This window comes from Bos indicus, chromosome 3 (genome assembly GCF_029378745.1).
Source record: "Bos indicus isolate NIAB-ARS_2022 breed Sahiwal x Tharparkar chromosome 3, NIAB-ARS_B.indTharparkar_mat_pri_1.0, whole genome shotgun sequence".
In the NCBI taxonomy this organism is placed as follows: Eukaryota; Metazoa; Chordata; class Mammalia; order Artiodactyla; family Bovidae; genus Bos; species Bos indicus.
The window spans coordinates 70,689,165-70,702,766 of record NC_091762.1 but is presented as its reverse complement, the minus strand read 5'-3'; the positions used below and the strand labels follow the sequence as shown (position 1 = coordinate 70,702,766).

Here is a 13,602-nt window from a genome sequence, read left to right as displayed (position 1 = left end):
TTAGAAAATTAAATGGTACTAGGGAAAGATATTTTTGGTTAAGCATATATGTGCATGTGTGTTTAAATATCCACATGTTTGCTGTTTATTTTTTAAAAAATATAAAATAACAATTCCTGTTTGCAGAGAAGGCAGATGTTCTCCTCTTAAGGGCTGGCTTGCCTTCACATTTCCATCTTCAGCTCTCAGAAATTGAGTTCCATGAGATCATCGGCTCAGGTAACTAAAGAAAATACTAGTCTGTTTCAGTTTAATGAGCTCCATATGTTAACATGTGTTTACTTGTTTGTCTTACACAATTTTAGGTTCTTTTGGGAAAGTGTATAAAGGACGATGCAGAAATAAAATAGTGGCTATAAAACGGTAAGCAAGCAAATGAGAAATGTTAGCATCTGAGTAGTAAATGTTGAGAAGTATGTGCATGGTGAGCCCCTTGTTTTGATTCATCTGGTGACTGAAGACTCCTGTTGCTGCGTTTTTCAGTTACCGAGCCAACACCTACTGCTCCAAGTCAGATGTGGATATGTTTTGCCGAGAGGTGTCCATTCTCTGCCGGCTTAATCATCCATGTATCATTCAGTTTGTGGGTGCTTGCTTGAATGATCCCAGCCAGTTTGCCATCGTCACTCAGTACATATCAGGGGGTTCCCTATTCTCCCTCCTTCATGAACAGAAGAGGTATGATCACTGATTCATCATTTTGTATGTCATTGGAATTACCGTTACAACACCTCATATGCTTTCTGCTTAGATGAGCCTTTGCTTTCTGAAATCTCTGAGTTCTAGGAAATGGGACATTCTAAAGATGGCTAATAATTTATGCCCAATAATTATTTTTTAATGAATAGAAAGACTTCTATGTTCTCTTAACAAGAATCCAATTTAAGATAACAAATTCAAGGAATTTAAATTAGTAACTGAATAATTAGGCTAAATTTGATGTACCAGGAAAGCAGATATGTGTAAGCTCAGAATAAAATAATTACTAGGGGTTGCAGTATTTATTTTTAAAAGTTTTAAGAAAAAATAATCTTGTACAAGTCTAATTTGAATTAACTTCCTAGATCTATGCATATGATAATTAGAATGTGGTTTTTACTTAGTAATTAGATTTCCATTTTATGTTATTATAAAGAAATTAAGTGTAATATTACAAATGTTATAAAATCAAGTTGAATGTTTAAATAAGAGGGGTTGGTATCTGAATTGATCTATAGTTAAGTATTATCAGGTGTAGAAAAGGCTATTTTTCTGCATTTGTTGAGTTTTTAGCTTAACCTTCAATCAAGAAAAAAGGCTGAAATTGTACAGAATAACAAATTACACACACTATTGATTTCTTGTAAAAGATGTAGTATTGGATTTGACCATTTCATCCTCATTAAATTTATTTTTAAATTCTAGGATACTTGATTTGCAGTCAAAATTAATCATTGCAGTAGATGTTGCCAAAGGTATGGAGTACCTTCACAACTTGACACAGCCAATTATTCACCGTGACTTAAACAGGTATTTTTCCCCCTAAATAATGAACCTGAAATTCTGTAACTTACCAGGAGTCTAAGATAGATTTCAGTGAAGATACACTTTATATTTATTGTAGAATACAATTTTCTACTCTGTGGGTGAGGGGATGGGCTAACATAAGCCTAGGCAATAGAATGTTGCACCATTGTCTTTTACAGAAATATAAAGCTGTATAACTGCTTCTCAGGGGTATTTCAAATCTATGAAAAATATCCAGAAAGATGATAACATCTGTAAAATTCAATAGCTAACTAGTTCTAAGGCCACTAGAGTCAGATCAAGGATTGAGATCAATGATCATTATAGAATGTCGTGTCTCATTCAAAGTTAGGTATTGTAGGAGGACCTGATATAAAATTGTTTGAAATACTACTATTGTGCTAACATTTTGATATGTTTCTTATAAGAAAAAACTCAGCCAAAACACAGCAGCTCATTTCCCTCACTATCACATGAAGATGTTTTCATATGGAATGGAGACTTCAAACAAATAGAGAATTATTGTGTCTCAGTGGTGGAATCCCAAGGTTTTGTGTTTGTTTGTTTGTTGTCTATTTTAGTGAATGATTTCTCTAAGCAAAGTCTTACAGGGAAGCTGATACACAAAATGGAACAGCTTTAGTCGGAGGCCGAGTATACAGTAGAGAATTAATTTCTCTACTGTTCATTTCTCACTGCCAAAGAGGGAGCTCCTTGGGCCATCTCTCTGTAATTCCAGAGATGCTAAGGAGAAAAGGTGGAAAAATCTGATAAATCACTAGTTTATGAAAGAAGTCAAATTATTCAAAATCAATATGTTTATTTTATGGTTGTCAATAAGGTTCAAATAGGTCCCAAACCACTAGACCATTCAGGTATGACCTAAATCAAATCCCTTATGATTATACAGTGGAAGTGAGAAATAGATTTAAGGGCCTAGATCTGATAGAGTGCCTGATGAACTCTGGAATGAGGTTCATGACATTGTACAGGAGACAGGGAACAAGACCATCCCCATGGGAAAGAAATGCAAAAAAGCAAAATGGCTGTCTGGGGAGGCCTTACAAATAGCTGTGAAAAGAAGAGAAGCAAAAAGCAAAGGAGAAAAGGAAAGATATAAGCATCTGAATGCAGAGTTCCAAAGAATAGCAAGAAGAGATAAGAAAGCCTTCCTCAGCGATCAATGCAAAGAAATAGAGGAAAACAACAGAATGGGAAACACTAGAGATCTCTTCAAGAAAATCAGAGATACCAAAGGAACATTTCATGCAAAGATGGGCTCAATAAAGGACAGAAATGGTATGGACCTAACAGAAGCAGAAGATATTAAGAAGAGGTGGCAAGAATGCACAGAAGAACTGTACAAAAAAGATCTTCATGACCCAGATAATCACGATGGTGTGATCACTAATCTGGAGCGAGACATCCTGGAATGTAAAGTCAAGTGGGCCTTAGGAAGCAGCACTATGAAAAAAGCTAGTGGAGGTGATAGAATTCCAGTTGAGCTATTTCAAATCCTGAAAGATGATGATGTGAAAGTGCTACACTCAATATGCCAACAAATTTGGAAAACTCAGCAGTGGCCATGGGACTGGAAAAGGTCAGTTTTCATTCCAATCCCAAAGAAAGGCAATGCCAAAGAATGCTCAAACTACCACACAATTGCACTCATCTCACATGCTAGTAAAGTAATGCTCAAAATTCTCCAAGCCAGGCTTCAGCAATACATGAACCGTGAACTTCCAGATGTTCAAGCTGGTTTTAGAAAAGGCAGAGGAACCAGAGATCAAATTGCCAACATCCGCTGGATCATGGAAAAAGCAAGAGAGTTCCAGAAAAACATCTATTTCTGCTTTATTGACTATGCCAAAGCCTTTGACTGTGTGGATCACAATAAACTGTGGCAAATCCTGAAAGAGAAGGGAATACCAGACCACCTGACCTGCCTCTTAAGAAACCTATATGCAGGTCAGGAAGCAACAGTTAGAACTGGACAGGAAACAACAGATTGGTTCCAAATAGGAAAAGGAGTACGTCAAGGCTATATATTATCACCCTGTTTATTTAACTTATATGCAGAGTACATCATGAGAAACGCTGGACTGGAAGAAACACAAGCTGGAATCAAGATTGCCAGGATAAATATCACTCACCTCAGATATGCAGATGACACCATCCTTATGGCAGAAAGTGAAGAGGAACTAAAAAGCCTCTTGATGAGAGTAAAAGAGGAGAGTGAAAAAGTTGGCTTAAAGCTCAACAGTCAGAAAACGAAGATCATGGCATCCAGTCCCATCACTTCACGGGAAATAGATGGGAAAACAGTGGAAACAGTGTCAGACTTTGTTTTTTTGGGCTCCAAAATCATTGCAGATGGTGATTGCAGCCATGAAATTAAAAGATGCTTACTCCTTGGAAGGAGAGTTATGCCCAACCTAGATAGCATATTAAAAAGCAGAGACATTACTTTGCCAACAAAGGTCCATCTAGTCAAGGCTATGGTTTTTCCTGTGGTCACATATGGATGTGAGAGTTGGACTGTGAAGAAGGCTGAGCCCTGAAGAATTGATGCTTTTGAACTGTGCTATTGGAGAAGACTCTTGAGAGTCCCTTGGACTGCAAGGAGATCCAACTAGTCCATTCTGAAGGAGATCAGCCCTGGGATTTCTTTGGAAGGAATGATGCTAAAGCTGAAACTCCAGTACTTTGGCCACCTCATGGGAAGAGTTGACTCATTGGAAAAGACTATGATGCTGGGAGAGATTGGTGGCAGGAGGAGAAGGGGACGACAGAGGATCAGACGGCTGGATGGCATCACTGACTCAGTGGACGTGAGTCTGAGTCAACTCCGGGAGTTGGTGATGGACAGGGAGGCCTGGCATGCTGCGATTCATGGGGTCACAGAGTTGGACACGACTGAGTGACTGAACTGAACTGAACTGATGACCCTTTATACAAAGTCCACAGTTCTGAAACTACTAAATATTCATTAATTATGCCAGTCATTTGTTCAAGATCTACTTAGGTATCTACCATGTTCGAAGCCTTTATACTTGGCACAACAGAGCCAGGTAAAACTGCCATAGACTCCATTACTCAGTATACTTAGGTATAAACCAATAAGTTATTTTAAGGACATAGTGAAATATTTTCTGTAATATTTCAGAAAGAAGAATAAAGATTATTTCTGAAGAATTTAGAAACAACTTTATAGAAGAGGTGACATTCGAGCTTGACCCTAAAGGATGGATAGAGTTTGGAAGAGCATCCCAGGCTTAAGGAAGATGTGAAAAAAATAGATGTTAGAAAGTTAAAGGCATGTTATAGGAGTACTAAATAGTTTCACTTCAGTGGATGAAATGTATAAATGTATTTAGTGTATGTAATGTATGAAGAGGACTGTTGGGAGAGAAAAATAAATTGAAACAAGAGCCAGAAATTATTAAATGCTAGAGTAAAGCAGTTTAGACTTTGCTCTAAAAGCAAGAAGGAGGCACTGAGAATATTTGAGCAAGGAGTCAGAAATTTGGGACTGTATTATGGAAAGATTAATTCATCATCTTTATAAAAGATCAGCTTGAGCAGAAAGTCAAGAAACTGGTGAAGCAGTTGTTGCAGTGATCTAGATAAGTAATGAAAAGCAGAATTTCACTAATGGCAGAGGAAATGAAAGGAAGAGACAGATATGAAATATAGGAGCGATAAAATTAGATATGAGCAGCAGCTGAATCTTAGATATTGGAAGTAAACATATATAGGACTCAATCTATTTATAATTACTTACTAGTTTTCAAATAAAATTAATTTCTTTCCTGTTATTATTTTCTTTGTGTGTTAGTAGCTCAGTTGTGTCCAGCTCTTTGTGACTCTATGGACTGTAGCCTGCAAGGTTCCTCTGTCCATAGAATTCTCCAGGCAAGAATACTGAAGTGGGTTGCCATTTCCTTCTCCAGGGGATCTCCCCAACCCAAGGATCAAACCTGAGTCTCCCACATGCAGGCAGATTCTTTACCATCTGAAGCCCCAGGGAAGCCCATTATTTTCTTTACGTCTCTTTCAAAAATATTTATGTTAATAAGCATATTTTTTCTATGGGTTTCAGTAGCAATAGTTAGGAAATTTAGATTTAGTTGATAAATTATCAAATTCAAACTGGTGATTTGTGTTTTAGGCATATTATTGTTCATCCCAATCACCTTTGCCATGTGTCATTAAAACAAATGAAAGATCACTGAGTTTTCTCTGGCCGCAACTCTTCATTTATGGGGCAGTTGAATGTGTGTTCTGGTGCCCTGAGAGTAAGTGTAAATTGTTACCACCAGGTAATAAAGCAGGACCAAAAATATAAATGTTGTTGGTTAAAAGTTTCAATAGAACATTTATTATATAACAGAAGTTTATATTTACCATTTCTTCTGTCTCTAACCTAAGTACTTAAATTGTACCAAAAAGTCTTATGAAAGCTCATAGGAGCTTTCAATATAAATAGAGTACCAAATTATTATATTTTTTATTTATGACATTCTTTTCTACTGCTCCTTAGTCTGAGTTCAATTCAGTTGCTCAGTCATGTCCAACTCTTTGCGACCCCATGAACCACAGCACGTCAGGCTTCCCTGTCCATCGTAACTCATGGAACTTGCTCAAACTCATGTCCATCAAGTCAGTGATACCATCCAAACATCTCATCCTCTGTCGTCCCCTTCTCCTCCTGCGTTCAATCTTTCCCAGCATCAGAGTCTTTTCCAGTGAGTCAGTTCTTCGCATCAGGTGGTCAAAGTATTGGAGTTTCAACTTCAGCATCAGTCCTTCCAATGAATATTCAGGAATCATTTCCTTTAGGATTAACTCGTTTGACCTCCTTGCAGTCCAAAGGACTCTCAAGAGTCTTCTCCAACACCACAGTTCAAAAGCATCCATTCTTCGGTGCTCAGCTTTCTTTATAGTCCAACTGTCACATTCATACATGACTATTGGAAAAACCATAGCTTTGACTAGATGGACCTTTGTCAGCAAAGTAATGTCTCTGCTATGCCAACAAAGGTCCATCTGTCTAGTCCAGTTCTTAGTCTAGTGACAATAAAACATTCAGCTTTTCAGGATTATGTAGCATGCATACTGCCCAAAACAGTCCTCTCCTCAGAGGGCTTACTACAATCTGGTTAGGTACATAAAACCTATGCTCAGGAAGCAAATTAATTGCCATTTAATGGGGAATGATTAATCAGCCATTTTCAAAGGATTTTTAGTAAATTAAAAATCACAGTAGAATGGAAAATTTCCTGGAGGATATAGAGCTAAAACTAGACTTTGAAGGCTAGGCATGTGTCTTCCCTCAATCTTTTCATAACATACTGATCCTTGCATTTGCACAATGCTTACAAATCCCCTCCCACTGAAATAGGTGGAAGGAAAAATATATAAAACAGAGTGAAAAACTCAGGCATTGCATTTGTATGAAATAACCTTCTTCCATGTTTCTCTTCTCTATTCTGGGCAGGTCAGGGCTTCAGGATCAGCAATCCTGCTCTCTTCATCTCAGATTTACAAAACTGAGCATAGCGTCTCACACAATGCTGTTCAGTCAATGCATTTTTAACGGAACCAAATTCCTGAGGCATTTCTATGAACATCATTTCAGAAAGCAGTGATCTAGTTGGTACAAGTATGACTACTTGTAGATAGAGTCCAAATAACTTGCCCAGTACCTTTTATAGTTCTAAAGGAAAGAAGACGTTTTTGGTTACAGATCAACCCACACAGAGGGGAAACTTGTTTCTTTGGTTTCATGGTTATTGATTTATTTGAGTGAAAGAAAAAACTTTGCCTTTTCCCTTGTAAGTTTCTTACCATATAAATCTGAATGTTATTTTCGATTTTCAGTATATGTTAGAAATTCAAGGAGTGCTTAAGGAGGTAGTTCTTACCAGTGATTATAATAATTTATTTAGTATATACAATGTGAAAAAGCTCTGCCACACCTTTGTCATGTATAGTTTCATTTAATTTCTTAGCAATTCTATAATTATTATTATGTCATTTTGCTGTAAGGAAATTGACAAAAGGTATTATGCCCAGAGCCACATCCTTATAGACATATTGTGCTGTCCCAACAACAACAACAAAACCAAAGTCAGTACAGAGAGATAGAAAGAAGCTGGTGATATTGGATGAGCATCAGCCGTATTTATCAACCTTGCTCTTTGTACCTCAGTCCTGTAGGCTAAATTCCTGTGACCCAAATCACTTCTCCTATCATTTCCTTGTGCTTCTTTATGTCTGCTTTATTTCTTCTTCTATACCCCATGTTCTGCAAGTATGGAGCAGAGGTTGCATATGAGGCACACGGATGTTTTCTTTGTCCCATAGTGTTCACTGTTGCTGTTCAGTCACCCAGTTGTGTCTGACTCTTTGTGACCCCATGGACTGCAGCACACCAAGGCCTCCCTATCTCTCACCATCTCCCAGAGTTTGCCCAAGTTCATGTCCATTGCATTGGTGGTGCCATCCAGCCACCTCATCCTTTGACACCCTCTTCTCCTTCTGCCTTCAATCTTTCCAAGCATCAGGGATTTTTCCAGTGAATCAGCTCTTCCCATCAGGTGGCCAAAATGCTGGAGCTTCAGTTTCAGCCTCAGTCCTTCTGAAAGGCTGTTGCTGCACCACGCAAAGATACCAGGATTCTTGGCCTCCGGAGGAGAAGAATTCAATGCGGGGCCAGAGACGAGGCTTGATCACTCAGAGCTTTTGTATAATAAAGTTTTATTAAAGTATGAAGGAGATAGAGAAAGCTTCTTACATAGGCATCAGAAGGGGGCAGAAAGAGTACCCCCTTGCTAGTGTTAGCCATGGAGTTAAATAATTAGTTATTAGTTAATAACCAATTAGAGAGCCATAACTCTCTAGTTATTACAGTGAGTCAAAAGAATGTCTGGAGGTTGTAAAGACCTCACTAGACCTACTCCCATAATTTACACCTTACAATAACAGGATTAGCCAGAAGGTTTTTTCCAGAGACTGTCTTCAAGCAGGATACATTATTGTTATATAATCCTAAGGAATGTAGAGGGACAAAAAAGTTTGTCCTTTCTTCCTCCTTCAGAATTCCAGACCCCTCTCTCCTTAGGAACCCCTAGACTTCTTATCAGCTTGCCTAGGAAATGACTCTCTCACTTCCAATGAGCATTCAGGGCTGATTTCCCTTAAGATTGACTGGCTGGATCTCCTTGCTGTCCAAGGGACTCTCAGAAGTCTTCTCCAGCACCACAGTTCAAAGGCATCAATTCTTTGGTGTTCTGCCTTCCTTATGGTCCAGCTCTCATGACCATACATGACCACTGGGAAGACCATAGCCTTGACTATTCAGACATTTGTTGGCAGAGTGATGTCTCTACTCTTCAACACACTGTCTGGGTTTGTCATAGATTTCCTGCTAAGAAGCAATCATCTTCTGATTTCATGGCTGCAGTCACCATCTGCAGTGTTTAAATATTTTTAAATGTGTAGCTCTAGACAGGAATGTACTTTTCAATTTATCATGGATCCCACCACCTACCAACTTACCATTTTATATCTGGTCCAATTTATATATTCACTTTGTGGCATTGGAGCTTGAAAAATATGGTTCACAGCTACACATTTTAATGTTTTTACTTTATACCAGCAGCTATGTTTTCTTGGAAAAGTACATTTTCCAAATTTGTTATGTTGAAACCAAACATCACTGCAAACATCAAATAAATGGTCTTTCCCCTATATAATTATATAGTATCAGTTCAATTTAGTCGCTCAGTCGTGTCCGACACATCAGGCTTCTCTGTGCATCACCAATTCCCGGAGTTTGTATATAGTATAACAACACTGTAACCAACAAAATAGTGACATTTCCAACAGAGTGGCCATGACGCTCCAAAGAGCGATATAAATGAAAGCCTCTTGTATTACCACTGGCACTACCTGGGAAGCTCTGTAAACTGCGAAGCACGATACAGACATCAGTTGTTACTGCAATTCATCCCTTACATGTTCCTTTACGAGGATGGAAAGACACTCCTCAGTATTCTCACTTATATGAATATGTATTCTTATATAACACAACTAATTAATTGGGGCTCTAGGTCTAGATGTGAGGACATTTTTGAGTGTCAGCTTATTTGAGTGACTACAAAGAAAAATAATTGGAGATGATTTAAAAACAGCCAACTTGCTGATGGCAAATGATAGGCACTAGTAAAAGAATTTTAATTTTGAAAATGGATTTAACTAAATTAGTGAAGATTTCAGAAAGTATTAAGAAAATATTGACTATAATTTTTAATAATTATTTTAAGTTGACATATGCATTTGTCTTTCTGTTGAATACAAAATATAAAAACCATGCATTAAAAAAAACAGTAATTAAGTACACATTAACGAATTATTGTTTTTCTAATTACCTATTAGTTACAATTGTATTCCTTGATTAACCTGAATAATAGAGTTCACTCTTAGCTAGTCCTTTCACTTGTGACTTTTCTAATAAGTGGTTATACGAATAGAATTTAGTGTTCACTGGCAGGTACCATCTTGCAGAGAATTCTGAATACTTGAATGTAGGCCAATTAGTTGATTACACTTCAATATTTATAGTAAGTCTTAAAAGAGAACCCTTGAAACTCATGACATTTTTCACAATTCTACTTGTGTAAATCTCTAGTAAAAAACCAGTCACAAGTGGCATTTTTAATTCTGTCAAAAAGTTTTTCATTTACTTGGACTTAAAAATTAAGGTAATTAATTAATTAATATCCATTTTGAATGATTGATATGAACTAGAGTCTATGCAATGCCTGGAAGAATGGCTTAGAATGAAAGACCAACAGCCCTTTTCCAGCAGAGCTTAGAGCCTAAGTATTATTTCCCAGCACTTCCCTGTCATAAGTATCATCTACAGGCCCTCATTTAGATAACAAATTCAGAAACCCCTTCTGAAGGCACAGATTGAGAATATCCTAAATTGGTCGGAGAACTGATACTTTTAAAAAGATTACCATATAATTCTTATAATCAAGCAAACAGAGAAAATGTTGTTCTAGTTGGAGTGGTTCTAAAATTTGGCTGCATATTTCCTGGCAGCTCAGACAGTAAAGAATCTTTCTTCTATGCTAGAGACCTGGGATCTATCCCTGGGTAGGAAAGATCCCCTGGAGAAGGGAATGCCAACCCACTCCAGTATTCGTGCCTGGAGAATTTCATGGAAAAAAGAGTTGGATGGGGTACAATCTATGAGTTGCAAAGAGTTGGACATGACTGAGTGACTAACACTAGAATTTGTAGGAAAAGTTCAAGGAAACTCTGATACTGCTTCAATCAGAATCTCAGGGTCTATGCCCAAGTGTCATATTTTCAGAGACCACTACAAGCAATTCAAACATGAGGCAGCAATGAGAATTACCTTCTAGTCTAATACCAGTTACTCCTCTTAACCATTTGCTATACAATTTCATCCTTCTCCACTGCCAGGGTGGAATAGGAATATTGGGGAATCAAGTCACAATGTAATTCTAAAGAGTTTGTGAATCATTGCCCCAAATACAGTATAATCATTCATTCATTCACTCATTCAACAACTAATACAAAAGACAGATCCACATGCTTATGATGCCTTTGCTACAGAGTAAGTTCCAAGATCCATCAGTTAATCATGGGAATTGTGCTGTGTATACTAATGCATTCTAGAGCATCTAATTTCTAATCCATAGTTAATAGTTGAAAGTTCCCAGGAGTGTAGAATCTTCACCAGTAGCCAAAAAGAAGTAAGAGTTTCAATTTTGGACAATTGCAATGTACACAGTTCATATAGGTATTCAATAAAAACCCTGGAAGGATACAGACCTGCATATAATAAATTAATATACACATACATAAAGATTTGCATAAATATGTATGTTAATATTATATATCAGTGCACAAATAAGCATGCACATTTTTATGTTTTTGTGATGCTTCCATTCTTTATCATCTGCAGTTTTGAGGAAATTAAGTCCTGAGGAAAATAATTTGAGAGATATTTTTCTCAGTTTAAGGATGAGACATATCTATCACCAGTTGGGATTTATAGAGGGAAAATTAATTCATTACATGCAAGGGGTGCCTTGGAGCTTAGGGCTTAGGGCCTAAGGGCTTAAGGGGTGCCTATAGTTGTAAAATGTCTATATCCAAATTTGTAAGGTGACATAAGATTTTCCAAAGTGTTTTGTTTTTTTTTTTTTTCTAATTAGAGGATAATTCCTTTACAATGTTGTGCTGGTTTCCCCTATACAACAATGTGAATCAGCCAGAAGTATAAATATATCCTCTCCCCTTTGAGCCTTCCTCTCACCTCTACCCCATCCCAGCCCTCTAGGCCATCACAGAGCACCAAGCTGAGCTCCATATGCTCTACGGCTGCTTCCCATTAGATATTTATTTTACACATGGCAGTGTGCAGATACGGAGAAGGCAATGGCACCCCACTCCAGTACTCTTGCCTGGAAAATCCCACGGACAGAGGAGCCTGGTAGGCTGCAGTCCATGGGGTCACGAAGAGTCAGACACGACTGGGCGACTTCACTTTGACTTTTCACGTTCGTGCATTGGAGAAGGAAATGGCAACCCGCTCCAGTGTTTTTGCCTGGAGAATCCCAGGGACGGGGGAGCCTGGTGGGCTGCTGTCTGTGGGGTCGCACAGAGTCGGACATGACTGAAGTGACTTAGCAGCAGTAGCAGCAGCAGTGTGCATATATGAGTCCTACTCTCTCAATTCGTCTTATCCTCTCCTCCCCACACTGTGTCCTCAAGTCTGTTTCTACATCTGCATCTCTATTCCTGCCCTGCAAATAGGTTTATCAGTACCATTCTTATAGATTCCATATATATGTGTTAATATATAATATTTGTTTTTCTCTTTCTGACTTTACTCTGTTTAATAGGCTCCAGGTTCATCCAGCTCACTACAACTGATGCAAATTTGTTTCTTTTTATCGTCGATAATATTCCATTGCATATATGTACCACAACTTCTTTATCTATTCATCTATCAATTAAGTAATCAGATACAGATCTGTTTCAATTTCATTACTACTCTAAGTAATGAGGAAAAATTCTAAACTATACAGCTTTCCAAGATGAACATTGGATTTGTTTGAATAGGTTATCTACATTGGGTAGGTTCTCTACTGCAATAATAAACCTCAAAATGCATAATGGTTCAAAACAATAGAAGTTTGTATCATGATTGTGTGAATGAATAGGTTATTGGGGTTGTCCCTCATCCATGTAGTTGTTCAGGACCCATTTTCAACACGTGGTGTCTGCGGTCTACTTCATTTTCAGCTCCATTCAAGTGAGCATCAATGGAACAAGAATATGTGAGATGTGCATGAAATGTTTTACAGACCAGGCATTAGCGTGGCATATATCACTTTCAGTCACATGTTATTGGCCACAGCTCAATCAAATAGTCATGCTTGACTGCCAGGAGTTCTTAGGAATGTAGTCTAGCTGTCTGCCCAGAAGAGGAAATGAGCTTTGGTAGACAGCCAGTGGTCTGGATTACATTCACCTTCTTTGCACTAGTGATAACAGGTACTAGGGTTTGGGTAGAAAGGTGGTCTAGATTGGCATGGACTAGTTGCACAAACATAATGTTAACTGCATACTAAATATTTTTAGTCTATAAACATGTTTTCACAATGTATACACTAATACCACTAACTGGGAAATGTAGTGAAAGCTACTCAGTAAAGCATATTATATATAAATTAATCTAAAAATAATTTTCATTCACTTTGTTACATTGAAAATATAAGAATAGCTTTGGGAATGGTGGAGCTTGTCCCTGAACCAAAACATGGTTCAAGAGTAACAACATGTACTGTAGTAAGATATAACAGCATGAAATAGGCTATATAAATTCAAAAACATCTCACAATTCCATTCGCTCTGTGTCAATGAAAACACACACACATTTTTCTCTGAAAGTGAAAATTAAACACAGGCTCTGATCATGGTATACAAAGAAAGTTATTATACCATATCCATATGAAAGGGTTCTTCAAACATTTAATTCTACAAATT

The 13,602-nt window shown here is 37.6% G+C and overlaps 1 protein-coding gene across 1 annotated transcript in view; it reads left to right on the top strand.

Moving 5' to 3' along the window:
* Positions 1-382: 382 nt before the first annotated feature.
* Positions 383-13,602, top strand: part of LOC139180308 (serine/threonine-protein kinase TNNI3K-like) — a 97,262-nt gene continuing 84,042 nt past the window's right edge. Inside the window, exons 1-3 of the mRNA XM_070781795.1 lie at positions 383-399; positions 484-678; positions 1,405-1,509. Coding sequence (XP_070637896.1) covers positions 383-399; positions 484-678; positions 1,405-1,509 — 317 coding nt within the window. The remainder of the gene's footprint in view (positions 400-483; positions 679-1,404; positions 1,510-13,602) is intronic.